This window comes from Zosterops lateralis, assembly GCF_965231275.1.
Source record: "Zosterops lateralis genome assembly, chromosome: 18".
Classification (NCBI taxonomy): domain Eukaryota; kingdom Metazoa; phylum Chordata; class Aves; order Passeriformes; family Zosteropidae; genus Zosterops; species Zosterops lateralis.
In genome coordinates, this window is record NC_139778.1 from 8,306,008 (window position 1) to 8,332,140 (window position 26,133).

Genomic DNA, 26,133 nt, shown 5'->3' on the forward strand with positions numbered 1-26,133 from the left:
TTTCCACTCTCACTGATTCTGTGATCCCCGGTGTACAGAGTGTACAGCCCGAGTGCCCCGGGCTGTCCCTCGGCCTCCCCTCGGTCACGGCGGGCCCGGGGCAGCCGCCGCCTCCCGCCCGCGCCCTCAGCGCCGGCCGCCGCCCCGCGCAGCCGCCGCGCAGCCGCCGATCGCGGCCGGTCCCTCGCGAGCCGCCGTAGCGCGCCCGCCCCGCTCCGTGAGGGGAGCCCGGGCAGGCCAGGCCGCAGCGGCGCTGCCGCCCCCCCGCCCGATGTGAGCGGCCCCGGGTCCGGGGCAGCCAGCGCGGACATGAAGAAGGACGTGCGGATCCTGCTGGTGGGAGAACGTGAGTGCCCAAGCAGGAGGGCCGGGGAAGGGTGGGGGCCGCCGGCTGTCACATCGCCTCGGGGCTCAGCCCGGGCCGGGCGGGGAGCCCGGGGCAGCGCCGCGGGGCGGGCGGGGGTCGGGGCGGGCTCGCCGTGACCGCTCGGAGCGCGGCCTGGAGCCCTCGGTTCCCTGCTCTGGGCACCGGCACGGCCGGCACTTGGTGGAATTGTGCTGCTTGGACGTCCCTGGAGATGACACCGGGATGAGATTCTTGCCCGGTATTTGGTCGCGGCCTGTTTAAACTTTTTGGATTGTTTTTTTCCCTTTTTTTTTTTTTTTTTTTTTTTTTTTTTTTTTTTTTTTTTTCACCCGTGTAAAATTGACACTTGCACGTTTCCCATTTACTGACTTTGGAAGTCCGTGGCCTGATGTGCCCCTGATGGTTATAGGTCGGGTGTTGTGAGTTTGTGGCCAGGACGGGGCCAGGGAGTCCAGATTTCTTTTTTTTTTACTTTTAACTTTCTCTATGACCTTGGATAAACAGCTCACACGTAGGTACGTGCCAGAGGTACTGTGGGTCTGGATTTTTTCATGTGTTCCTAAAATTGTGTCCCGGTACCCAAATAATCGACAAGGCTTTCAGAGGCTCCTCTTCTCAGCGGTATAAATAGCAGCAAGGAGGTTCTGTTAGTTTGCAAAGCCAGCTTAAGTTCCTCGAGGGAAAAGAAAGCAGAGTAATTACCAAGTGTTATTAGTAAAATTACCTAGTTATACTACTAACGTGGTATTACTAACAAAGCTTTCCTGAGGATTGAATGCCCCATATCTATTTCTAGTGCAGCTTATGCAGTTGTTTTATAGTGCAGGTTGGCTCTATCTGTGCTGCATGGAAAGGCTCTCTGTGACTTTTCTAGAGAGGAATCTTGAGAGAGCTGCAGAAAGAGCTAACTCATCAAGGTTGTATTTGGTTAGTTTTGCATGCCTGTGTTTAGGAACTAGTGCCTTTGAGTACACAGTTTAATTCCTCTTTAGAATACATGCCTGATTTATCTCAGTGCCTTTGGCAGGGCTGTGCTCTGGGCTGGCTCCGTGCAGTGGTTTCAGCACAGGTGGAACACTTTGTTTTGGCAACAAGGTTCACACTGTGTCCAAATGGGAATATTAAAGGTACAGGTTTATTAAATCCAGCGGTGTGTAGTACATGGCACACCCATCAGAGATTGTGAGCATCTCTGTTACAACTTTGTTTGACTTGTAGTGAGGAGGAGGGAGAAATTTGTTTTACAAATTGGTAAAACTTGTCAGTTACAGTGCCCAGTCCTGCTTTGTGCATGTGTCTCATGTATATTTATTAGTGTGAAACCACAAGTTAGTTCAGACCATATAAAACTTGTTAGATGGAAACATCAGGTTTGGAATGTGAAATATGCCAAGAACTCTTTTTCATCTCCATTGGTCCACAGTTTAGGTTTAAGTTGGTTTAGTCCTCATATGCAGGGTGCAAATATCTAGTATTAATAGCCATTAATTTTCAGATTATGTTCAGCATGTTATGCAGCATGATGTAAAAGACTTATATATGAGGAAAAAGACTAATTATCATAAAGTGCTGTGCTGCTTTCCTTCATCCCAGCCAGCTGATACTGTTTAGGCTGTTATTTCTAGGACTATAAACAGATTGAGAAAGACAGAGGGTTGACCTACTTTTGAACAAAATAACCCAAATCTCTACACTAGCACCTATGGATTCTCATAAAACTCAAGGACGCTAAGAAAGTGTATCAAGAGCTTCTAAATGCTGAACATTTACTCACCAGCAACACATACTCTTCTATTTTCAGATATAAGAAGTGGGTTTTCTATATCTGCAAAACCAGTTTTGCCACTGTTGCAAGGTAGAACTGTCTTGGTCAGGTGCAAAATACACATCACTGTTTTCACTAAATAGTAACTTTATTCAACTATAAGGAGAGTACTCATCTTTTTTCCCTATGGAAATAGGTGAGCTTCTGAAGTTCTTTCAGTTCTGTCAGAATGAAAGATAAGATGGAATTGATGCCTGGTAGTTTAATTTAGGATTTTAGCTCATTTGAGTATCTTTGATGGAAACACAGCTGCATTGCTGTTGGGAAACCTGCAGCCTGTGCTGTGCAGGGAGTACCACCAGGGAGAAGTTTACAGCTGTTCTCTGTAAGGAAAATAGAAATCTTCCTCCTCACAACAGCTTTTCTTCACTTTGGATATTTTCATTACAACTACTCTTCATCATGGTAAGTTAAAGAGAAGGTTTTATTTCTGGATGCCAGAACATGTTACTGTACCAAAAACAGACCCAGATAAGTTGAGTATCCTCTGACTGGATCATCAGTTCAGCAACACCAATTCCTGCACAAAATCAACATCATACAATCATACCACCTCTTTGTCTTCCATATTCAGAATTCTATTCAGTTACACTGAGAAGTGTAAATGCAGCTGTAAATTCTGTCCCCTGGTGACATTTTCTGTTGGTTTCAGTAGGAGCAGTGACACAGGCTCTGACTGGTGTTGAGCAGTGCCTTGCTTGGTGACAAGTTCCTGCTGTATCCAGGATGAAACTGAGTTTTGCTTGTTGGAAATAGACATTCTTCCAGGATATTTGAATTTAAACAGTTTGGTTTTTAAGAAATGTCTCAAAACCAAATAAAGCAGTAATAGTCTTACAAGGCATCCAGAGGACCAGAAAATTCACAGATGAAGGAGTTTAGAGAGAATGGAAGAGACAAGTTACCAACTCTTGGTTTTAAATGGTCACATTAGAACTTCCCAAAACCAGGCAACTAAGTTGAGATACCAGAATTCTGAACTTTGCAGGTAAACAAAGTCATTTATTTGATTGAATGGTGTTGGGTACTGAAGCCGAGGTGATCGTCTTGGATTAAGAACACTGTGACTTTAGAAGGGTTGGTGGTTTGGAGTATTTTTCACTTTTAGTGGAGGACAGCTCATTTGTATCAAAGGGATTAAGCTCTTGCACTTTTAAAAATAGCCGAAGTACTACAAACTTTGTTCATGTCCTTTTGTCCTGCTCTCATCCTTGGTATTTTAGAACTAAAGTGCAATCATCACATCAAGAATTCTATAAAAAAAGTGAATTTCTACATGCTTTTCTGTGTGCTTTCTTTGTTTCTATTTCTGAAATTGTATTAAAGCATTTCTAGTTTGCTTTGATTATTTGTTTGTGTAAGTGTTCTGTGTTCAGGTTAAGACCTGGCAATTCTTCTGTGTAAGGCAGAGCAGAATTCACTTCCCTTTTGGAGGAAATGCACAAGTGGGAGATGGTGCCCAAGTTTTTGCAATAAAAGAATTATGAGAAATTTGCTGTCATCCATATTTAATGTGATTAAACAACAGCTTAGAAGTTTTTGTTGTAGTGAACTGGAAAATGTTTTTAAAGTCTTCCCAGTTCAAGATGGGGTGAAGTGTTAAGTGTAACAAAACAAATGATCTAATATCTGTTTTTGATGCTTTTGCAGCCAGAGTTGGGAAGACATCACTAATTATGTCTCTGGTCAGTGAGGAATTCCCAGAAGAGGTAGAGCACTTTTATTTGTTCTCTAAGTTTTATTTCTATCCTGTCATATAATAAGTTAATAGACTGGTCTAAAGTAATGTTTAAAAACAAAGTAAAGTTTAAAATGGCAAAGATGACTTCAGGAAAAGCAGTGTAGGTTAGTTTAAATATATCTCTGCATGAAGATTAGAAATTTAAGTTTTATCTAAATTCTTTTCTTATTTTTCACATTGTTAATTAAACTAATTGTTTATATGTGATGATTGGTAGGTTTTTTAAGGAGCTGTAATTGGTTCAAACTGGCAGCATATTTCAGTGTGAGAGACATAAATGGGAAGATGCTGAAAGACACAAGACCATCAGTTATTTGGGGGTGGTGTTGCATTTAAAGAGCAATTAGATTGCAAAATGACTGAGAATGAGGAATTATAAGTCACATTGTATAACTTATACTTAGCCATTTTTTATAACTAAGCAAGATATTGCCTTTACTTCTGTCTTTGAAGAATGTTTTGTTGATTCTTGAAGTAAAAACTGCAGAAAAAGCTAGTTCTACATATTATTCCTTTAAAAAAGCAGCACATACTTTTCTCTGTACCCTAAAAAGAACCACAGCTGCTGCAAATAGTTAAGCTTTTTACATATAAACATGAATGTTTATTTCTTCTGATCACAGGCCTTAAAATAGACATCATGTGCTGCTCTTTGAATCTCCTCTGCTCTGGGCTTAATGCAAATCAGTAGGTTACCACAGCTGAGGAGTCAAGATTGGATTGTAAACATAACTGAATTTTGTTAACATAATTGAATTTAGTTCCTAACCTTGCAGGTAAAAAGGAGATCCAGTTCCTTTGGCAGGTTCTTATTGTATTTAGTGAGTTGTAGTCCTCTGTTCACTTCTCAGCTTCTTTCTGCAGTATAATCTAGAATATTCATCTAAATTCACATGTAGAGAAAAAGCATGATTTATATAATACAAGATCTGTCTGAAATTACAGAAAAAACTTTTGTAAAAATACTGCATCCTATAAAAGGTGCTGAAAGAGACCTGCCCAGTCCCTCAGGCCAGTCAGGCAGATCTGGAGATCAGATTATGAAGTCTGACTTCAGGCTTGGAAATAGTGTTTGATGTACAGGCTGTTGTCAGTAATGACTCTTAAGGAAGATCTGAGCAGAGCCTGAACCTTTACAAAGAGACATTCTTGTGGTGATTGACTTTTCCCCTTCTTTTGCTGAAAGTTAAGTGTCATGAAAGTTCATTGTCAACAGGTGAAGGGCAATAAATAATGTGCAGGAGATTTTCATTAAAATTAGGTTTAAGTTGATTGTTCCTGAATATGGATTAGTGATCTTTGGGAAAAAGGGCTGTCAGAGTTTACAGCAGCATTTTTCAGAATTAGCTTTTTTCGGGCATTATGTTTTGCTTTGCAGGCTTTTCTGAATTTAATGTTTAGCACTATCAGAAGCAAGGATGTTGTCAGGTTACAACTGTGTAAAAATTAAGACTTGTATTTTGTCTGTCATGTTTGTTTGGGTATTGGATAGAGTGGGTTTGAGTTTTATAGAACTATTAATTGAATGTATCCTTAACAGCTTTTCTGCAAAGCATGCAGGAAATTCCATATGCAGTAACTAGACAGGTAAAAAATGAGAAGGTAGCAGTGACTTTCAGTACTTTAAAAAAACAAAACCAAACAAAACCCAAAATAACTAAATAACTTGAACAACTAATATTAGTTGCTCTGTTTAAAGCTGAATAAATGTCAGCTGTGTTATCGTAGATGAGTTTTTTCACCAGCTGGATGATCTTGAAAGGCTCTTTCTTGCTGTTCCTTTCAACCCCAGGTCCCACCCCGAGCTGAGGAAATCACCATTCCAGCCGATGTCACTCCTGAACGAGTGCCAACACACATAGTGGATTATTCAGGTAGGGACAGCTCAGCACCAGCACTGATTTGGGGTGGAATTGTTTGTCGTAGTCAGACAGGTCTAGGGCCAGAGCTACAGGTGGGAGAAGTCTAGAGTAAAGTAGAAACTTTCTGAATTTTTAGATTAGGACACCTCATAATTTTGAGTCAGTTTACTCTTGGTTTTTTTTCTTCTTGTATTTTAATCTTATTACTGAAGAGATAAATAGATTCACTGTGAAGGTTCATGTGCTGTCATAAGTCTGTGCAACTGTTGCACAGCTAGGAAAACCCTTCTGCCATTTACAGTGCAAGCCAAGAGTTAGGTCATGTCAGCAGGTACCTTTCTGTCTTCTCTGTCCCATCACTGCTAGGGAAATGTCTTTAATGTGTTTAACCACCTGAAAAAAGAAATAATGCTTTGTTGTTGTTGTTGGACTTGATCTTAAATTTATGTGGAGTGAGGTTTGCTTTCTATTCATTTTTTTCGTAGATTCAGTTAGCAGAAGCTTGGTATCACTATAAAAATCATCACCACTGTAATAAAATCAGCATATGTCATATTCTGATATAAAAGTTTACATTATAGAAAAAAGAGGCTGTTGAGAAATGTGGAAGGATGCAAACTATGACTTGTTCCAAGGAGAACCTCTCTACAAATATAATTATTCCTCTTCAAAATAGCTGTAAAAAATGATGTGCAACAAACCATTTCTGTCTTATAAATTAATGGACCAATTTAATTATTGTTCTGAAAGGAGCACTCATTAGAATATTTTATAAGAAGAAGTTTAAATAACATGGCTTTGGCAAAGCTATCTTATGAGCATTCTGAAATACCATAGTTCAGTTTCAGAAGTGGTTTTTTTGTTTGTTTGCAAAAATTTTAGTATTAATTAATAACTTCTTCTGTCAAATGCAGAAGCAGAGCAAAGTGATGAGCAGCTTTACCATGAAATATCACAGGTAAGTGTATTTTAGTGTTTGCTAGAAAATAGTTTAGGAAAAGGTCTTTCCTTTGAAGTTCTCTGCATTACATGGGCTTTAGTTTGAATTGAAGGAAACAACCTTTCTTGCTTGGCATTTTCTATTTTGTTTTGTGACTTATGCTATAGGAAAGATATATTTATTTAAGAAATCTTAAATAAAGAAAGTAGATATTGGCACCGTGTTGGTGAATTGAACTTAAGCTTTGTCCTTCCAAGTGAAAGGACAGAACTAAATATCCTTTAATCAGCAAGCCAGTTTTGTATAAATAATTCTACCCTGAAAAGATCCATTTTGCTTCTTTCTGTCGTGTGGTACTATTGCATTTATGAATAGCACAGGCTTCTTGGTGACTTTGTCATCCCTTCCAGTTGCTATTTTCAGTTCTTTCTGAGCACCTTTGCACATTTTCTGCACAGTCTGTCATGGTGTTGTGTTCCATTTCTGGCATTTAGTTTGGTGCTTCAGTGAAGGCTGCACATTATGACTCTTCAGTTTGGATTTCCTGGTGGCACAGGTCTCTGCAGGCACAAGCTGTGACTGTCACACTGCAGGACAGGCTTTTTTGGCACTTCTCACCATATAAGTTTTTTGTTTTAATCTTCTTGTTCAGGCTCCAAGTAGCTCAAACAAGCAGGAACAGAGTCTGTAGTGAGTTTACTCTGATGTTGTTATGTAGGGTCTTTAATTGTCTGTGTTGCTCAGGAGTTTCTGAGCAGTGGAATTCCATGCCTCTCCTTTCTCTTCATTTCAGGCCAATGTGATTTGTATAGTCTATGCTGTTAACAACAAGAATTCTATTGATAAGGTACAGTAACACATTTTATCCCATTACTGAGCTGTAACTTGTGCACTTTAATTGATGACAAGCTGAAATCTGGATTAGACATTTCAAATGCCTGAGATGGAGTTAGAGATCAGTTGTTAAGAGAATGAACAGATGTGGGTTTGCTTCTACTCCATTTCAACATAGGAGTTTTTAGTCACTTCACTTGTCTGAGAAAGTTGCTCATTAATCAGCTCCAATTTTTGTTTCCTCCTTCGTTGGTCAGTGTGTGCCTTTTTTGGAAAGAAGCAGTGGTAGTTGTAGTGAAACTTGTGCACAGTTCAGTCATATTTAATTTGAATACACATTTTTCATGTCTGTTTTTAATCCCACTTTAGGTAACGAGTCGATGGATTCCTCTCATCAATGAAAGGACAGACAAAGATAGCAGGTGCTTAAGTAAAGATGAGAAGTGTGAATTAGGCTGCACATCGATGGTTGTCAATGAACAGTGTTGAGGATGTTAATTGTTTAAGAAAATCAAATACTAAACTTAAAGTTTATGTAAGAAGTCCAAGCAGCAAGAGATGTGAAGTATGTAGGTCTGTTACATGTGGCAGCAATGTTATTTATTTTGAATTTCATGGGCAGCTTTTACCAGGTGTGTTTATATTTGCTGTGGTATAACTGGCTTTGGCTCTACCATCTGTATAGCTTATCTACTGATGCTGGTTTGGGTAATAACAATGTGATTAGTTACCATTGTATTTAAATGCATGGGTTTTGTAGAATCAACAAGAAGTACATTTCTATCTAAGTGTATATCAAAACACTTTATTTAAACTGCTGTCTTTTAGTTTTGCCCATTGCCCCCAGTGGCATTTAATTACATCATGAAAATTATACAATGGTTTCTGGTGGGACATAAAATAAGATACATATTTTTATCCATCTGTCTTTGAAGCTCTTAATATTCTTTTGTTTTTAGGCTGCCTCTTATATTAGTTGGAAACAAGTCTGATCTAGTGGAGTACAGCAGTATGGAAACTATCCTTCCCATTATGAATCAATATACAGAGATAGAAACGTGTGTTGAGGTATGCAAGACTTTCTGAAGTTAAAGCAAGTAACAAAAAATACATTCTTGCCAAGCATGTATGGCAACTTTATAGTAGAAAAAGGGATTCTTTTTTTGTTGTTTTTCCAAACTAAATATTTTGAACATGAGTAATTATAATAATGAGTGTATATGTTATTTTTCTTGGGGGAAGTTTACACTATTGTATAATCAAACGTTGCTGTCAAATTCTAATATTTAGAGCCTCCTCACATACCTCCCTTTAACAAGTGTTTTCACTTTAATATTAAGCCAGACAGATATCTGCAAAGTATTCAAAATTGATTGAATATGTGTCGATATGTCTCTTGTTTTTTCTTTTTCTTTTTTTCCTTTTTTTTTTTCTTTTTTTTTTCTTTTTTTTTTTTTCTTTTCCCCGAAGTAGATACAGGTTTTTGATTTCTGTTCTTGGTATGACAGCAAACTGTAGTGAAACCTCATTTGTTAATTAATTGAACAGGTGCAGGGGCTGGATGTCTTTTTACCAAACCAGCGCTGTACCAACAGGAGGGGACTAAGTCTTTAAAAATTTGGTGCTTACTTAAATTTCAGAAGAAATCGCCAAATAGTCAAGAAACTAGCTCATCAATGTGAGGATTTCTCTTTCAGTGTTCAGCCAAAAACTTGAAGAATATATCTGAGCTATTTTATTATGCACAGAAAGCTGTTCTACATCCTACAGGTCCTCTTTATTGCCCAGAGGAGAAAGAGGTATTTATCCATAGATTTTCAGAGCAAATGATCTGGGGGGAGTGAATCACTTTCCTGTTCTTTCCTTTTCAGTGGATTTTGCATCTCTTAGTATGTTCTGTTACCAGCAGCCCACCCTCAAATGTCAGGCATTGCATCCCAGAACCACGGGGGTTGTTTTGTGATGTATGAACCTGACCTGTCTTTGCTCTTCATTCAAAGCAGTGAAGATGTCTTTTTGTTGCCTGTGTGAACTTCTGGGTAAAATGAGAAGCTCTGCTAATGGCTTTGAGCCAAATGTAATGTGACCCAAATTATGTCTTCAATTCAGTTCTCCTTTAGATGTTCATTTCACAAGAACTCCATTTATTTCAGGGAAAACACTCTAGACTTGGCCTGACATAAGAGAATTTTATTTTTTTTTTTGAGAATCTTGTGAAACTTTGGCAAAAAGGGTGAAAAACAAGTGGCGAGTCTGGTTTTTAGGTATCAGGTTGTTAGCTGAGTGTACTATGAAGGAATATATATTTTTAATAATTTCCTGGGCAAATACAAGTGGAATCTTTAATTGTATCCGTGTAGTATTGGGAAGTAGGAAAGTTGCTTCAGCTGTAAATACTTCGTTAAGTAGAGAATCAGAGAATAACCCTGTTTTGATTTCTTCCATCAGAATCATCTATATGAGTTAGTAATGTTGTGATAAAATTGTTGTGCTGAAATCTTTTTGGTTTTCCAAAACCAATCTCTATGCAATCTATGTGACCTCTGTGAAGAGAAGAGTCCATCATCACGGTAGTTGTTGGGAGAGAATTACCAGTGTCTGTTTTCCTTCACTTGGAAGGTATCCTAGCAGTTCTTTTGTCCTAGAGATAGTCCATATGCTCAGTGCTTTGCCTGGTAGATGAATGAGCCCTGTGAAGGTTTTCAGTATTTGATGTTTGAAGCAAGCTGGCTGTAGTTCTAGACCTATTTAGTTTTGCAAAGCATTGGGATTTTAAGGTGGTTTTTTTTTCCCCCACCAAAAAATATTTTGGGGAAAAAAAATTGTTTAGTTGTTTCTTGAAGTTTTCTGTAGCAATAAGACTGAATTTAGAGACTGAGTTTTTATTTTTTTAATAACTTAGTAGTGCCACCTTCACCTTCAGTGAAGAGCTTGAGATTCTTCTAATAATAGAATAGAAAAATATTTAATGTGGTATAATTGCCTTAAATTTATGGATATAAATATGCTAAATCAATTTTTTATTTCCTCTTGCTTTTTACTTAGGTGTACATGTAAATGAATGTCTCTGTTCTTAAACTGTAAATGAAGACTAGTGTGTGTTTGCATGTGATTGAGCTGCCTGGTGTCGTTCAGTGTAATCTTTTATATTCAAGCCTAGAAAGATACTGAACTCCCTTTCATTCCTTAGATGAAACCTGCCTGTATTAAAGCACTGACTCGCATTTTTAGGATTTCTGATCAAGATAACGATGGTACTCTCAATGATGCAGAGCTAAACTTCTTTCAGGTACCTCTCTTGCTTATCTTTCCACCATGCTTAAAGGTGCACTAGACAATTCTAGAAAAACAAGTGATTGTTTTGAATAAATAATAGGAAGGTGAACTGTAAGAGAATCAGGCCTAAATACTGGGTCTCAAGTGTAGCATAGAAGAATGGATTTGTATAAAAAGAAATTAAATTATTTTTATTTCTAACCATTGTTCAAGTCTGAGTTCAAGAGCAAAATTAAAAAATCTATTAATGTACTTAAAAATAAAATGCAATTTGTACACCTTTATTTCCACTAAGAAATTGGAGTGTTGTTAACTAGCTTATCAGAATGTTTAAGGCTGTATTTCAGACAGGACATGCTGTTTGTCCAGCTCAGTAGCCAGTGGTCCTAACATGCTGGTTTTGGGTTTTGTGTTAGAGAATTTGTTTTAATACACCACTGGCGCCTCAGGCTTTGGAAGACGTAAAGAATGTAGTCAGGAAAAACCTCAGTGATGGAGTTGCAGATAATGGATTGACATTAAAAGGTGAGTCTTACTTAACTCTTAAAAGCTGTGTCTTTATACAGTTGATAATCACTTATATGCAAAAGGTGGTCTTTTGGAATATGATCTGTCTTGATTTTCAGACTGCAAGAGCTGAGCTTACTAAACAGTGATATCTCAGTGTTCTTTAAGCCCTGGGAAGTGCCAAACAAAAACCCAAGTTATTTTGATACAAGAAAACTAAAAGCAGTCTTCCATGAGGCCCCTCTCCAGGCTCCTCCAAGCTTTCTGTTTTAAACTATTTAAAATACTGGGTTTATTTTCATGCAGCTCTAAAATGCTGGTACTGGGAAGAGCAAACAACGACAGAAAACCAAGGGGATTGTTTGAAGGAAATGGTTCCTTGGAGAACACTTTTACAAGTGTCATGATTTCTGAATGTTCAGTCTGTGTCGATACACACTGAAGAGATATTGTAGATATTACTGTAGATATTACTGCTGTAATATCACCCAGGAGGCTTAAAATCTTAATGTGTATTTCAAGCTTTTTTTGTTTGCAAGTCTGGTACTGATTCTATTGAAAACACTTGTAGCAGGTAAAGCACTTCAGGGCCTTAAGATTTCACCATTTTTGATTTTTTAGGTTTTCTTTTTCTACACACACTTTTCATTCAGCGGGGAAGGCATGAGACCACTTGGACTGTTCTGCGTCGGTTTGGCTACGACGATGACTTAGAGCTTACCCCAGAGTACCTGTTCCCTCCGTATGTACCGCCTCAGCTCTCTCAGCTTCAGTTTAGCCTGTGCTGCTCCTGCTTTGCCAGGAGGAGAGGGTTATTGCAATGTGTTAATTTAACACGTTGTTACATCAAGTTCCTCCCTTTCTTAATGACCACCCAGCCAAAACCTTTGTGTGACTGAACAATGCAAAGGAAGATTCCCTTGTGCAGAATCACGTTCTGTTCTCTTTCTTTGTAAGAAAGGGTGGCAGAAGAGACTCTTAATTCAAAACTGGAACATAAATCTGAACAGCTGTTTACTGTATGTGGCATTGAATTCTAAAAGACTTGTCAGTGTTTTCGTGGCATTTGAGACCTATTGAAAATCCCCAAATTAAAGAGTTAAGAGATTGACCAGTTCTGTGTCTTCTATTAAAAAATGTACCTGCATCATTTTTTGTTAAAAAGCCCCAAACCCCAAAGTACAAAAACAAAGCAAACCACTGAAAATGTGATTACTATAGAGCTATATATCATAATCAAACGGCAGTCACTCATCATTTTAGAATTCCTACTAAGAAGTATGTGCTTTGATCTATGTGAAGATAAATTATTCAAGTTAAGTGCCAAGGTCAGGTACTTAATGTTATAATTCATAAGGTATGTATTTTGAGTTTTAATATTCTATATGTTATAAAAAATTAATGCTTCTTGTATTTGTTTTTGTTTTCAATAAACAGCCTAAAAATTCCCCCTGACTGCACAACAGAACTAAATCATCATGCATACTTGTTTCTTCAAAGTATTTTTGATAAACATGATTTGGTAAGGATTTAACTTGAGTGTGTGTATGTGTCTTTATACTTGAGAGCCTTGGTTTGCCAAGAGTTTTGCTAACAAAAACATGCTTTTATCGTGATACTATTTTAGTCAGAAACTGGCTTTAGCTTAACCTATGGAGTCAGAACTAACCTGCAGCTTACGATTGTCTACGTGGAGAGTTGGTGGTTACAGTTGTAGTACCAAATTGTTTTTAACTAGCTCATACATTAAATCTTATTTAAAAACAGGGAAAGAACAGTGATTAAAAAGAAATCAGCTTAGTTTCTTGAATCTTGTAAGTGAACAGCAAGAAAACACCAGTTTAGAATATATACAAATTAAATTTTGTCTGATACCCGATTTTGTTTCAGGATAGAGACTGTGCTTTATCTCCTGATGAATTGAAAGACTTATTCAAAGTCTTCCCTTACATGCCATGGGGACCTGATGTGAACAACACAGTTTGTACAAATGAAAGAGGATGGATCACATACCAAGGGTTTCTCTCGCAGTGGACGTAAGTGTGATACAGGACATTTTAGTAGCTGAGAGCTTTGGGTATGATCATGTGTTTGTAGATTCCTCTTAAAAAACCATTGGAAAGAGTAGAAGTTTTATAGTTGAAAAATGATCCAAGCAGTCAAGTTTCTGTAGCCATCCATCTTCAGACTCTTGTCATAACCTGTTCAGAATTTGGCCAGAATTTAATGCTAACAATGAAGTGTCTCTTTAAAGTGTGGAAATCTCTGTGATCCCTATTGAAATGTTATTGCTGTTGTTCTGCCCCTTATAGATGGTTAGGAAAATGGTGCTCAATATTGAAGGGATTTTCCTCAATTTAAAATACAAAAAATGAGAAAAACATTATTTGGGGAGATAAGAAAATACAGTGTGGGTTGTAGGCCTCAGCAAGTACTGCCTTCATAGAATTCTGATAACCAGTAAGACTGGTGAAGTTATCACCATTTACTCTCAGAGACTTTTGTCCTTCATTACTGCATAGTGCCAGGAATGTTTCTACCATGTCAATCTGGAGATAGGAGATAAGGATTGTATGAGTGCTATAAAGAATTAGTACCCCAGATGGTGACAGTTGAAAGCTCTTTTTGTCCCCTCTGCCAGACTAACCACATACCTGGATGTGCAGCGTTGTCTAGAGTACCTGGGTTATTTAGGGTACTCCATACTTGCAGAACAAGAATCTCAAGCATCAGCCATTACAGGTAATAAAAATTTGATACAACAGAATTTAAAATTTAGAAATACACTAAAGAATAAATTGTTAATGGTTCATCTATTTTCATTCACTCTCTTCTGCTTTCTGCTTGAGTGAAACCTTTAATATTTTTGAGCGATTGTTCTGTGTGCATTTTCATGTTCTCACCTGCATTTATATCTTGTGAAAAATATTTGTGTTTTGCCAAAAGTGACAAGAGATAAGAAGATAGACCTCCAGAAGAAACAGACTCAGCGAAATGTCTTCCGATGCAATGTTGTTGGAATGAAAGGCTGTGGGAAAAGTGGAGTTCTTCAAGCTCTTCTTGGAAGAAATCTGATAGTAAGAAACATATTGCCTGTTCACCTATATATTCACATATGTTCACATATTCACCTATATATACTCTCGAATTAAGATTACACAGCAGAAGTGATTGATCTTAGAGTTTTAATGGTTATCACTCAGTTTGCAGAGTTCTTCAAGGAAATACAGAATCACTACAGAGAAGTTTGGGGTTTTTTGGTATTGTTCTATTTTGGCAGTGGCTATTGCATGCAATAATGACTTGTACATCATAGATTTTAGTTACGCATTTCCTTGCAAAAAAACCCAAAGATTACTATAGTTTTAATTCATTAATAAATGGAGTAAACCAGCTGTTCAAATGTAACTTAAAGTGAAAAGTTGCTGTGGTCTAACATGAAATTCTGCCTTTTCAGAGACAGAGGCAAATACGTGCAGAACACAAATCTTACTATGCCATTAATACAGTCTATGTATATGGACAGGAAAAATATTTGCTGGTAAGGCTGCCTCATTCTTGTTTGCTTAAGACTGGTTAATGTTAAAATTCTGTGAATTATTCAGAGCCTTCTTACATCAAACTAGTTTTAATTCTCTTTTCTTAATGTCGATTCCCCCCAGTTATTTTCTGTCCCAAATAACTTCTGAGGTTTTTATTGATAACTTAGCCAAACCTGGTCAGACCTGTTATTTTTGAAACCTTGACCTGAGTTGTACAAAACCTGGTCCATTTATGATTACACTGCAGTGTATCGAGTTACAACATGTGATAAATGATCAGAAGTCAGTCTACCTATTCAGTAAGAAGCATCTGTCACACAGAGTGATTAGAATGGCTAAAATTAGTATTCAGTGGGAGAAATCAGTGCTTTAAGGCTTATTCCATTCTAGTTTTCCTTTATGTTAATATAATCTTTCTTTGTTTTTCTGAGATCTGGTCCTGCTCTGTGGTTTTCCTCAGAAAGGATGAATGCCCATTTCTGTGGGTGTCTTAAGCCTTTGTTTTAAAGTAAATATCACTTTATGTTGAGGTGGTTATTGCCTGCAGTTGTGATGTTAACAGCTCACATATGCTGGCTGCATGGTAAATTCCTACTGTTCTTTTTCATTAATTCTGCCTATTGTCAGTCCATTAGTTTGAAGGATACTTAAAAATAAGCCATAAAAATTATGAGACAAGTTACAAAATTCCTTTAACTGCATAATGACAAGCTTTTCTCCCTCTGCAACCATCTTTTTTTTCAGCTACACGATGTCAGTGACTCAGACTTTTTAACTGATGCTGAGACCATATGCGATGCTGTCTGCCTGGTATATGATGTCAGTAATCCTAAATCCTTTGAGTACTGTGCCAGGATTTTTAAGGTTTGTAGAGTTTATGTTTACAAACCTCTACAGTTATATTTCTTCTCACTGACTAAATATTCGGTAGCAGTTACTTGACCTATACACCAATTCTAGTGCTGAAAAGACATTTTATTTCTAAGTGCTGGCTGTATATCAGGATGCCTTAGCAGTGGTGCAGTTCTGTTGGTCATACAAAGCAAACATCTACTTTTCTATGTAAACTACTCTGCTTCTAGAAATGCCTGACTTCAGGGCCATGTATAGATCTTAATGCTGCTGCAACCACTGCAGTACAGCCTTGTTCCAGGTTGAATGTGACATACACTGTTTCTTTCACTTTTCTTTTTTCTTTAAATTTGCAGCAGCACTTCATGGACAGCAGGATACCATGTTTAGTGGTAGCTGCCAAGTCCGACTTGCATGAAGTTAGACAGGAATATAGTATTTCTCCTGCTGAATTCTGCAGAAAACACAAAATGCCTCCACCCCAAGCCTTTACTTGTAATACTGCTGATGTGCCGAGTAAAGATATCTTTGTTAAGCTGACAACGATGGCAATGTATCCGTAAGTACCGGAGCTGTTGTGTTTTCCACGTGCATGGTCACAGCACCACTCACTGCATGCCATCGTTAGCCACAGGATGGACCTGTCTCACCGAGCTTTAGCAACAGAGAGACATCAGTGGCTGGAGTAGAATTTTCAAACTGTTTGAAATTGAGGAACTTGGCATATATCCAACATAGAAATCAGTCTCAGCTATTGTTGCTAAGGTGTTTTTGAAGAATGCCCTAGTTCATCCAGCTCATGATGCAAATTCAACAAGCAGGGTTCGTATTGGGGATACAAAAATGTGTATCAGTTTTCATATCTTGGTATTTTTGAGAGTGAGTTGTGCTGTAATCCTTGTTGGTAGCTCAACTTGACAGCTGATTACAATCAACGGCACCTCAGTGCACGACAGTTCCCCCAGTGCACTGCTTAAAGTACATTTTGTTTTCAGAGTGTTTATTACTGTGCTCATTCATCTAACAAATTTTAAAACTTTAATAGAATTTTTGTATAAACATCTTTGGACTTCAGGTACAAGACACTTAAGCTCAGATTCTCCTTCACTACACATCTCACTGTTGCTAAACTCACTTTGCATCTCTTTCTTTGGTGGGTGAAGCTTTTAATATGGTGATGAACTACATAAATATTACAGCAGATGGAGTCTAGTATGACAGCTGACATTTGCTTTAAAATAAATAGAACTAATGTCACTTTCACCCAAAATAATAGGGTATTTTTAGTTATTTGAAACTGAATTGTATCTGTAAAGCTTTAGTTTTGGTTGGGTTTTTTTTTTTGGTTTTTTTGGGTTTTTTTGGTTTTTTTCCTCTTGTGTTCATTTTGTAGCACTGGAATACTGGGAAACCACTAAAGTGTAGCAATGACCAAATGTCTGTCATATCAATATTCCTGCTTCTCCCTTAGTTTTCAAGCATGTGTGTTTGGCAGGGTGGGAAAAATAGAGGCAACGCTCACCCTGTAAAGAGTGCATTCGAAGTGGTAGAAAATGTGGCTTCTTTTCCTTTGAAAAAGGGGTGTTATCTATTGCTGTGCAGACATTCAGAAGCCTTGAAATGCTTCCCTTTTATGGGAACTTGTATAAATTCAACAAACATTTTCATTCATGTTTGTTCTTTGCTGTTGAGATCTGTATATGGTGGTGATGCCAAAATGTCCAAGACATGGAAACTCTAACCATTAAATTCTGCACAGCTGTAGTTATACCCTTTCTTCCCCGGTGTATTTTTTTTCCTCCTCTCCTTACTCATTCAAATGTACCTTTTATTCCTGAATCTCTCTCTTGGTTGTGGCACAGTCCTAATGTGCACCTGATTTGATGAGCAAGATTTCAACTCCTGTCCTTCTGTGTGTTTTCGCAGCCATGCCCGGTTACGCTGTATGTGCGCCTGCAACAGGTGTACATTTTGCATCTGTCAGAACTTCCTCAACTCAGACTTGCTGCAATCTGTAAAGAACAAACTCTTCACTGCAGTTCTTAACAGGTCCTTAACTTTATTTACTAGGTACCAGGTGTGCTTTTAAAATAAAGGGTGTCTTTGAAAAAGCAATTGGTAACCTTACATACTGCAGATTTTTCACTCCATATCCACTAAATAGGCCGATGCTTTAATAATTGTCATAGAATTATCAAACTTGGTTTAACTTGGAGGTTCTTTTGAGCTTAGTTCAGTCATTTTTCTGGAACATTACCAGTTTGGTTGTTGATTGAGGCTCTTTGTGATTGCAGAAATTGTGGTTGCAGAAATACTGTGCAGGAATTAGGACTGTGTTTTTAGGGAGCTGCTAATAGATATTAAGTAGTGTCTACAAATTTGTGTAGTGTTTCTCACTTGACATTACAGATTTGTTTAGTATTGATTAGAGATAGTGCCTTTTAGATCCCAGTTAAACAGATACTTTCATAAAGGCACAGCTTGACTTACAGCAGCATCCTGTAATATATTACATGTTTATAATTGCTAGTTTGATGCTTGGGAGTTCATAGAATTTCTGTGTGTGTGTGTGTGTGTTATGCTTGGTTTACACCAAGAGTGGGCATTTTGTGTTAAAAAATAATCCAGATCTTCTAACATCCAATTCCTCTCTGAATGAAATGCAACATGTAAGAAGTGGTGAATGCTTAAACATTTGCATTTCCAGATACTTTTGGAAAAACAATTGGTAAAGAGAGATAACTGGTTTTCAGTATTGAAAACAGTGCTATAGCTTGTCCTGTGTGTAGTGCAGGCAGGATTTACTAACACCTCATCTTGTCATCACACCCCAGCAAATGGGAGTTCAAACCAAACAACTGTTGTAGTGCAGTGGTTCAATCCTCCATGGCCTTCGTGGAGGCTTAGATGGTAAATGTGTTTATTTGAAGGCCATGGTTGGAGTGTCCTGATATGCTGCTGCTCGGTGGATGTTAGTACTTGTTACAGGTTTCAGTTGTAGCTGCTCCGTGTAAGAGTGTCTGTCTCCTTTAAATGCAAATGACACGTGTAGGAGGTCTGCTGATACACCCACCTACAGGACTGAGCATTTTTCTTGTCAAATACCACTTTAATCCAAGATACAAGTGTTAACCACAGAGTGAGAATTCAAGGAAGGGTGAAAAACTCATTAGCTTAGGAAAAAACTGAATGACTGAGGCTCTTCATGCTGCATCTCTTCTACAACAGTCATCCCATAGACAGAAATTCCTTGAAACATGAATCTCTTTATATTCTCACTCTAAAACTTCATTGAGCAGTCACTACTAGAAAATCCCAGCTCTTCATTATTGAAGCTGAAATCACCTCTAACACATCTTCATTTTTTCAAACTGGCATGGGTTGCTCCATTGGCTGTTGTGGTTTGTTTCTCTGTTGTATGGGGGTTTTTCGAGTCCTGCATTAGACATTGAACTTCATTCCCCTGAGGTGCGGTCTCAGGGTACTGAAATCTTTTATTGAGGTTTGGGATGTTGTCATTCCATGCTATATCACTAGGGAGTCTGGAACAAACCTAGGAATCCACTATTGCCTGAAAAGTCTGTAATTCAAGGTGAGGAGAATTCCTCACAGACACTTCTCTCCAGAAAGAAGAATTATTTGCTAGAATCCCCTTGTCTCTCAGTCACTAGGGTTTGTTCCAGGTTTCCAGCACACTCACTTCATCTCACCAACTCCCTAACCGAACACCTTGCTGCAGGTTATTTACCTTTCAGCACATGAGCTGCTGCATAACTGCACATGTGGTAGAGCTGGGATACCTGTAAACAAGAGGGAATAGCTCCAAGTTGTGGCATAGGAGGGTGGAGATGGATTTCTCGTCTTAAAAAATCATACATCTAATGATGTGTGATTAGAGTAGAGAAAGCATTTGGATCAAGAAGGACTTTCTGATTCAGTTAGTTTCTATAACTTTCCTTATTTTGCCTTCACAAGTGCTTACCATTAGGTCGGATAGTTGGGGAAAGTTAGATCACTGATGAGAGAAGAAGGTTTCTCACTAGTGCTTTATTCTCCTGATCCCCTCCTGTTCCCTTAGGCTGTGGAAGCTTTTCAGGTAAACTGAAATTTTTCACACTGGACTCCTTCCTGTGTCCTTTGTTGCTAAGTAACCTCTAAACACTGTTACCAAGGCATGATATAAAATCACATTTGAATATTCCCACCGTAGTAATTAAAAGAAGAACATTTCCTGTGTGGAACTGAGAAACCTGTTCACACACTCCTCAGTTTCTCTTCCATGGACCAACTTCAGGGCTCCCCGAGGGTTACAGGCTCTCAAAGGCAAGTTCAGTGTTGGTTTGAACTACCCAGGGCCACATTTCATTGATTCTTTGAGGAAGGAGGCACAGCATTCAAAGCATGTATGAGACATGCATGTGTGAGACTTGCCAATATCCTGTAGTATTCTTATAGTTTTAATTTGTTCTTTCCTTTAGGTGTTCACTTGTATTTGGCTGCCTGGCACCTAATCTCTTTTTACTACATTGTTTTACCAAAAGCAGGATTTCTGCTCTTGTCATTCTAACCCTTTCTTTAATGATGAGCTTCGATTTTGGCTTTTTCTTTTTCCTTGGTTTTAAATCATCCATGTTGCCTTTTGCTTGTACAGTAGTGGCATTTTTCTGTCAGCTAAGTTCATTTCAAAATAAGATCCTAATGCATGAGAATTGTGGTGTTCAGCAAGGAGACTTCTCAGATGATGTTGTTCTTCTAAAGTATTTAAAACATTGTGGAATTGAAGTGAAATTCTGCTTTCATATGAAACCTGGTTGTTTCAGGAATTATTAGTAAGGTTTTGCTTTCTGTGACAACCTTCCTTCTGTGAAATCAAAGTTAAGATAATACATTATTATTGTATTTTCCTGTAATAATGGGAAAGTTCTGAGAGTATAACCCAAGATTTATCTTTCACTATGTGCAGTGTATGCAGTTTGAGTTTTTTTTCAAAACTTGCATATTGCCATTAAATCTTAATTGGAGAAATCTATCTCTACACTTAGATGTCCCCCAAATTAGGACACTGCTAAATGACACCCCCAAAATGACATTAGGACATTAGAAATTGCTAATTTATTTTCCTTCTTTTCTAAGCTGTTTGATACCCCAGACTGCATAGAAATTTGCAAAGCTGTGTCCCCTGATTTCTTTCTAAACAGAATATAATGAATTGGCATTTTACATCCATTTTTAGGTTTTGTGGATAAAAAAATGCATTTGGAGCTTTTCACATTTTAGATGACTAACGCATGGGGGAAAATTCTAACTGCTAGACTTAGTTTGCATCCTAGGAAAATATGTGCCTGAAGGGAAGCTGCAGCAGCTCATGCAGGTTACGTGATGCTTTTGGAATTCACTTGCTTATATTTAATGCTAAGAACCTTTGTCAGAACAGGCTGCTGCATGAGCTTGCTTCGAGTTCTGCTGTGAGTAGCCATGTGAGCAGTCTGTTGGCCTCAGCACTGTGCTTTTAAAATGCCTTGGAAGTTACTACAGGAATGTTTTTGAACTTCTATATTTAAGGATAAACCTTCCCAGATTTGGGAATTACTCTGCTGCTGACCTAGGGAAAAGTGTCAGCATCAGCCCACGTCTCAGGAGTTTTCTGTGTGTACCCATGGAAGCATGCTCAGTTCACTTCTTAGCAAGTGCATGTGACAAATGTCTTCTGAGTTGTTAAAGTCTCTTGAAAAACAATAGAGTTCAGATTTCAAAGATCTTACTCAACAAGTGACAAGGTACTTGACTCACTGTTAAGGATAGGTTGAATAAAAATATGCCCTTTTTTCTTTTTTTCCCAAAATATGCGTTAAAATCTGAATTTTGTGCCAAAGGCAAATTTTCTAGACTTTCATATGTTTGTGGAACTAATTGTATGATTTGGTACACACAGCTGGCTGTCTGAAACGTCTTTCTTATTAATAAGCAAGAGTTTCAAATACAGCTTCATTTATGGAGTCCTGACCACTACTCTCTCTCTCTATAAGTGCACATCTATTTACATGTTTTTTACTCTTGGAGAGAATATTTTTTCTATTTCAGGGTTATTCTCTTACTAACAAGGCAGTAATAATTTCCACCACTGGTGAAAATTAGTTTCATAAGCATACCTAGACTGAAGTAAAGTTTGAATGTTATTTTTTGAAAAGGTAGAATTTTTCAGTGTATGTTAAAAAAGGTTTTTGTGCATTATAGCCACCTTCATGTCAAAGAACCTGCACTAGAAACAAATATTGATCCTTTTTTATTATCTCAGATTTTTTTTGTTCCTTTAATGGCAGCTAAACAATATTAGAGATTAAAGTTGTAAAAATGGATTTTATGACAGCATAAGGAACACTGAAAGAAGAAAAATTGGATGTTTATGAAGTTGTAAAAGCAGTTAGACATCCATAATATTCTGAATTTCAGTAAGCATTTTGAACTTTAGTTTTTCAGGCTGAGACATTCAGAGTAGGTTTCCTTGGGGTTGTAAGACAAGTCCCTGTCTTGAATTAGTTCCTTATTTAAATGAAAGAGTCTGCTATTGTTAGGCTTAGAAAAGGGATCAAAGCCAATTTAGTCTCCCTTTAGACATTACAAGAGGATTTTATCATGGCTGAGAACATATTAATTGTTTTTAGAAGGATGAAGCGTGCTCAGCAAGTTTATTGCATACTATTAAATATGGACATGTGCAAAACAAGGCAAATTATAGATAGGAATCAGAAAATCTAGATGTGAGAGATAGTGCTTTATGAGACAATGCAAAAGCATTAATTTGCAATTTGAACATTGATTTGCATATTCAAAGGGATGGTGTTTTTAAATAGTTGGGCATTTGAATTAACCAGATTAAACTGGAGACTTGTTAGTTACACAAATACTCATCCAACAGAGCTTGTCATGTAATCTAGTAAAGTCATGTTACCCACAAGTGATTCATTTTACATACACAGATTAGTTTTATAATTTACAGATCCAAAGACAAGGAATTTACAGCCTTTTACTGAGAAATGACCCCAAACTACCACTGTAGTGATAAGAGTCTTTGAGTTCTCAACAGTAGTGGGATCTCACCAGTTTTATGGCTGATGTGCATATGGTGCAAGGGTATTGCAGTGTCCTGTGGGACACATGGAAGTTGAGGCTGTGGAGATGGAGTGGGGAGAGAAATCCAGTTTCTTAAAGAGGTTTCTTTGTCCTCAAAGCAATGGCATTAGCTACACGAAATCATACATTTTACTTAGCTTATTGAAGCACAAACTGGATTTGTTTCTGGTTTTCCCCAAGCACTAAGTTTTTAATAACTGCACGAGAATCAGGGGCTAGGTGTCTATAAAGCAGAAATTCTCTGGGCTTTTTGATTGGAGAGGGTTGCTGTTGTTGAGCCATGCAATGAACTGCACTGTGCATGTGTGTGAAAAGGTTAAGAGCCTACCTAGCTGAGGTGGGGGCCATGCTGTTAGCAGACGAGGAGAGCAGGATTATGCAGCAGGTGCACGCCGTCCACTCTGTAGAAGATTCCATCTTCATGGAGTCATCTCTTGGTCCACGTTTGCTTGAAGACAGGTAACAACAGCCAAACCCAGGTGACCTTGCCATTGCCTTTTCCCTTTCTTCCCCTCAGCAAGCCACTTGACGTCCAGTGTGCAGAGACTTTGTCAAAACTAGCTGTAGAACAACTAATGCTTGCAGGAATTCTTGGATTTGGTCTGTTCTATAACCCAGCAAGACATTCTTAAATAAGATCAGGATTTTTTTAGACTAAAGAGCAGCTGTGTGTGTGCATCAAAGAGCCTGTTCTTCAGCATGTGGTATGGCAGAATTCTGATTAACTATCTGGCTGATATGGCTCCTGCAAATGTCTACTAAAGCATATCCAAAGCTGGTTTTGTGTATTTTGAAAGCAAGTAGCAATTCCTGCTCTATTAAACAGCTTGTGAGCTACAGCTCTGCAGTTTTCACTCTCTGAACTCCTGTGTGTGCTTAGGATCTCTGTGCTCCTTTACTTAACCTTCCTGCAGCTTCACTGAGTAACCCGTGGTGATTAACACAGGCTAAAATATGTAGGCTAGTGAAGTTCTCTTCTATCTCTAAAGCAAACAAACAAAAGAATCAACTTTACTATTGTTTAGGAACTTCCCGTGCTTTGAATTATGTTATTTATGATAACTTGTTTTAAATGGTAGCTCCTGCTTTCTGGTAAGCTGTCATACTTCAGACTGCTGTCGAGGGTGTTAAACTGAGCATGTTCACAGACATTTTGCAATATTTGGGAGAGTCGGGTCATTGCCTGTCTCCACTGTCATGTGAGATCTGGCTTTTTCTGTCATACAGTCACTCCATACTGTCTCTTTCTGTTGGTGCCATAGTCACTGCTTGTTTCACTCGCATCTCTCTTAGCTTTCAGCTTGGTGTTGGATGACTGTTTCTGTTGCTCTTCTTGTGACTACTGGGAAGAAAGGGATTGAAAAATGGTGTGATTCTAGCTTTTGGAAAAATATTACTTGCTACTTGTCAGTAAACTTTTTTGGGGGAGTAGAATAAGTAGACATTCAACAGGACTGGGAAGTTTTTCATGGAAAAGCAGAAATATTAAATTCAACATTTAGAAAAGAAAAAAAAAAAGAAGGATTTTGCTGGACAGAGTTGTTCTCACTATGAATTATTAATTATTTGTAGCTATTTTTGTTTTCCTTTCCTGAATGCTTGCTGATACTCTCAAAGGAGACACCCTACCCTTCCCACATCCATGAGTAATGATCTGCTCCTGCATTTCTCCTCAGCCGTGTGGGCGCTCTGACTTCAGGGAGATCGGATGTGGTCAGGGCTACAGATCAAATCCTGAACTTTAAGAAAAGCAGAATGATTCTAAAGCTCTCCTAAGGCTGAATTGTGAGCCTGTGACAAGTGTAGTGATGAATTTCCAAAAGCAGAGTAGTTTAGCACAAGCTGCCTGGAGTTCCTGTCATGGAATTAACCTCCTTTTGTGTGTGTGTTACATTTCAGGCATGTGACACAAGCAGACCTCAAGAGCTCAACGTTCTGGCTCCGAGCAAGTTTTGGTGCTACTGTGTTTGCAGTTTTGGGTTTTGCCATGTACAAAGCACTACTAAAGCAGCGATGATCTGAGAAGAAGCACATCCGGCCCTACCAAATAAATAAATAAAGAAACCACTTTTATGTACATTCTGAATGCTTTAAATTCTGCTAGAAATATTTATATATGCAGAGTTACTTTATTAATATTTGTAATTCATGCATAAGATTATTTTAAATTATAGCTCTAACTACAGTATTGCGTAATGTGTGGAAAAAAAGGAATTGCATCTTAACAGCCAGCTGAAGTGGCTTAACCTGGGAGGCCAAAAGGGAATTTGTTGTAAATAACCTGTACATATTAAAGCAAGTAAGACATTGCTTCCCAAAAACCTATTCAAAATACTGTTCTTAGATGTTCACCATGGTGACATTCTAGTGTATAGGTGAAATTCATTTTCAGTAGAGTAGACTCAACTCAAGGATCATACTTCCTCAAGGATTGCTTATTTATTTCACCTTCATCTGAAGTGACTTTTTCTTTTTGGACTATAAGCTATACCAGGCAGAATTTGTGATTTTCAGTCATATTTTTAACTGATGAACAAATTTGCCCCTCTAATCATCTATTTCAGGAAAGAGTCACCTTTGCTGTCCTGGCCTATGATTTTGTATTTTACATGACCAGTGACATATTTAAAGTCTGGTCGTTCTTTTAAAAGGAAAAAAGTAGACTTTGAAAACTGCCAGATCAACTTCATGCACTGTGTGTAACACGTGTTTTTCATTTTTCACTATGTTGTGTTTTATAACCCTCATGAATCAGAGAGCAAATTTTGTACGTTATAAACGGTTATAATTTGGAAAGTGTTGCAGTTTAATTTCTCACATCTATCAGTCATACTCATTGAAAGCTGTGTATAAGAGAAAACTACAACAGTACACAGTGCCTATTCTGCTGTAGTATATAAGTTGCATGGATCACAGTACATTCTGTAATGGGCTAGAATTATCTATAGACACAGCTTTTTTAACAGTCAGGTAAACCAAACATTAAATTCCTCATGACAAACCTATTTTTCCATTGCTGGCCTTTTCAAGCATTTCAATAAAATAACTGTGTACTGTGTCTGTTCTTCTGTGTCTGTTTTTCTTCTTTTTCTTTCCCTTCCTCTGTCCCTAAAGGTGGAGTTTAACAAAGCTTGGTCATTTATGTGAATGGATGCTGCCGGTGCCCTCACTTGTTGGAGGTTACATATCTTGGCAGTGCAGTTTTTCTCTCATGCCTCCATTAGAAGTTTATTTCTGATTTATATAAGAAGACCAA

At 38.0% G+C, this 26,133-nt stretch overlaps 1 protein-coding gene across 3 annotated transcripts; it reads left to right on the forward strand.

Annotated features, from left to right (window-relative positions):
* The first annotated feature begins 208 nt into the window (after positions 1 to 208).
* Positions 209 to 25,941, forward strand: RHOT1 (ras homolog family member T1). Of its 3 annotated transcripts, XM_083874628.1 has the most exons (21): positions 209 to 346; positions 3,843 to 3,901; positions 5,726 to 5,807; positions 6,710 to 6,753; positions 7,529 to 7,582; positions 7,939 to 7,991; positions 8,529 to 8,637; positions 9,267 to 9,368; positions 10,760 to 10,858; positions 11,262 to 11,370; positions 11,974 to 12,094; positions 12,790 to 12,874; positions 13,243 to 13,388; positions 13,994 to 14,094; positions 14,299 to 14,429; positions 14,810 to 14,893; positions 15,639 to 15,758; positions 16,103 to 16,305; positions 17,673 to 17,795; positions 23,193 to 23,336; positions 24,777 to 25,941. In XM_083874628.1, exons 1-21 carry the CDS (start codon positions 310 to 312, stop codon positions 24,892 to 24,894), a joined length of 2,124 nt encoding a protein of 707 aa, XP_083730754.1. In that variant the 5' UTR covers positions 209 to 309; the 3' UTR covers positions 24,895 to 25,941. The 3 variants fall into 3 exon arrangements, with proteins under 3 accessions (XP_083730754.1, XP_083730752.1, XP_083730753.1); XM_083874626.1 differs by lacking the exon at positions 23,193 to 23,336 and having other exon boundaries at positions 212 to 346; XM_083874627.1 differs by lacking the exons at positions 17,673 to 17,795; positions 23,193 to 23,336 and having other exon boundaries at positions 212 to 346.
* Positions 25,942 to 26,133: the final 192 nt, after the last annotated feature.

Coding starts and splice junctions, on each gene's coding strand:
- RHOT1 (XM_083874628.1), top strand. CDS start 310: ATGAAGAAGGACGTGCGGATCCTGCTGGTGGGAGAAC. Junction 12,875..13,242: donor TTTTTGATAAACATGATTTG/GTAAGGATTTAA, acceptor ATTTTGTTTCAG/GATAGAGACTGTGCTTTATC. Junction 14,095..14,298: donor TCAAGCATCAGCCATTACAG/GTAATAAAAATT, acceptor TTTTGCCAAAAG/TGACAAGAGATAAGAAGATA.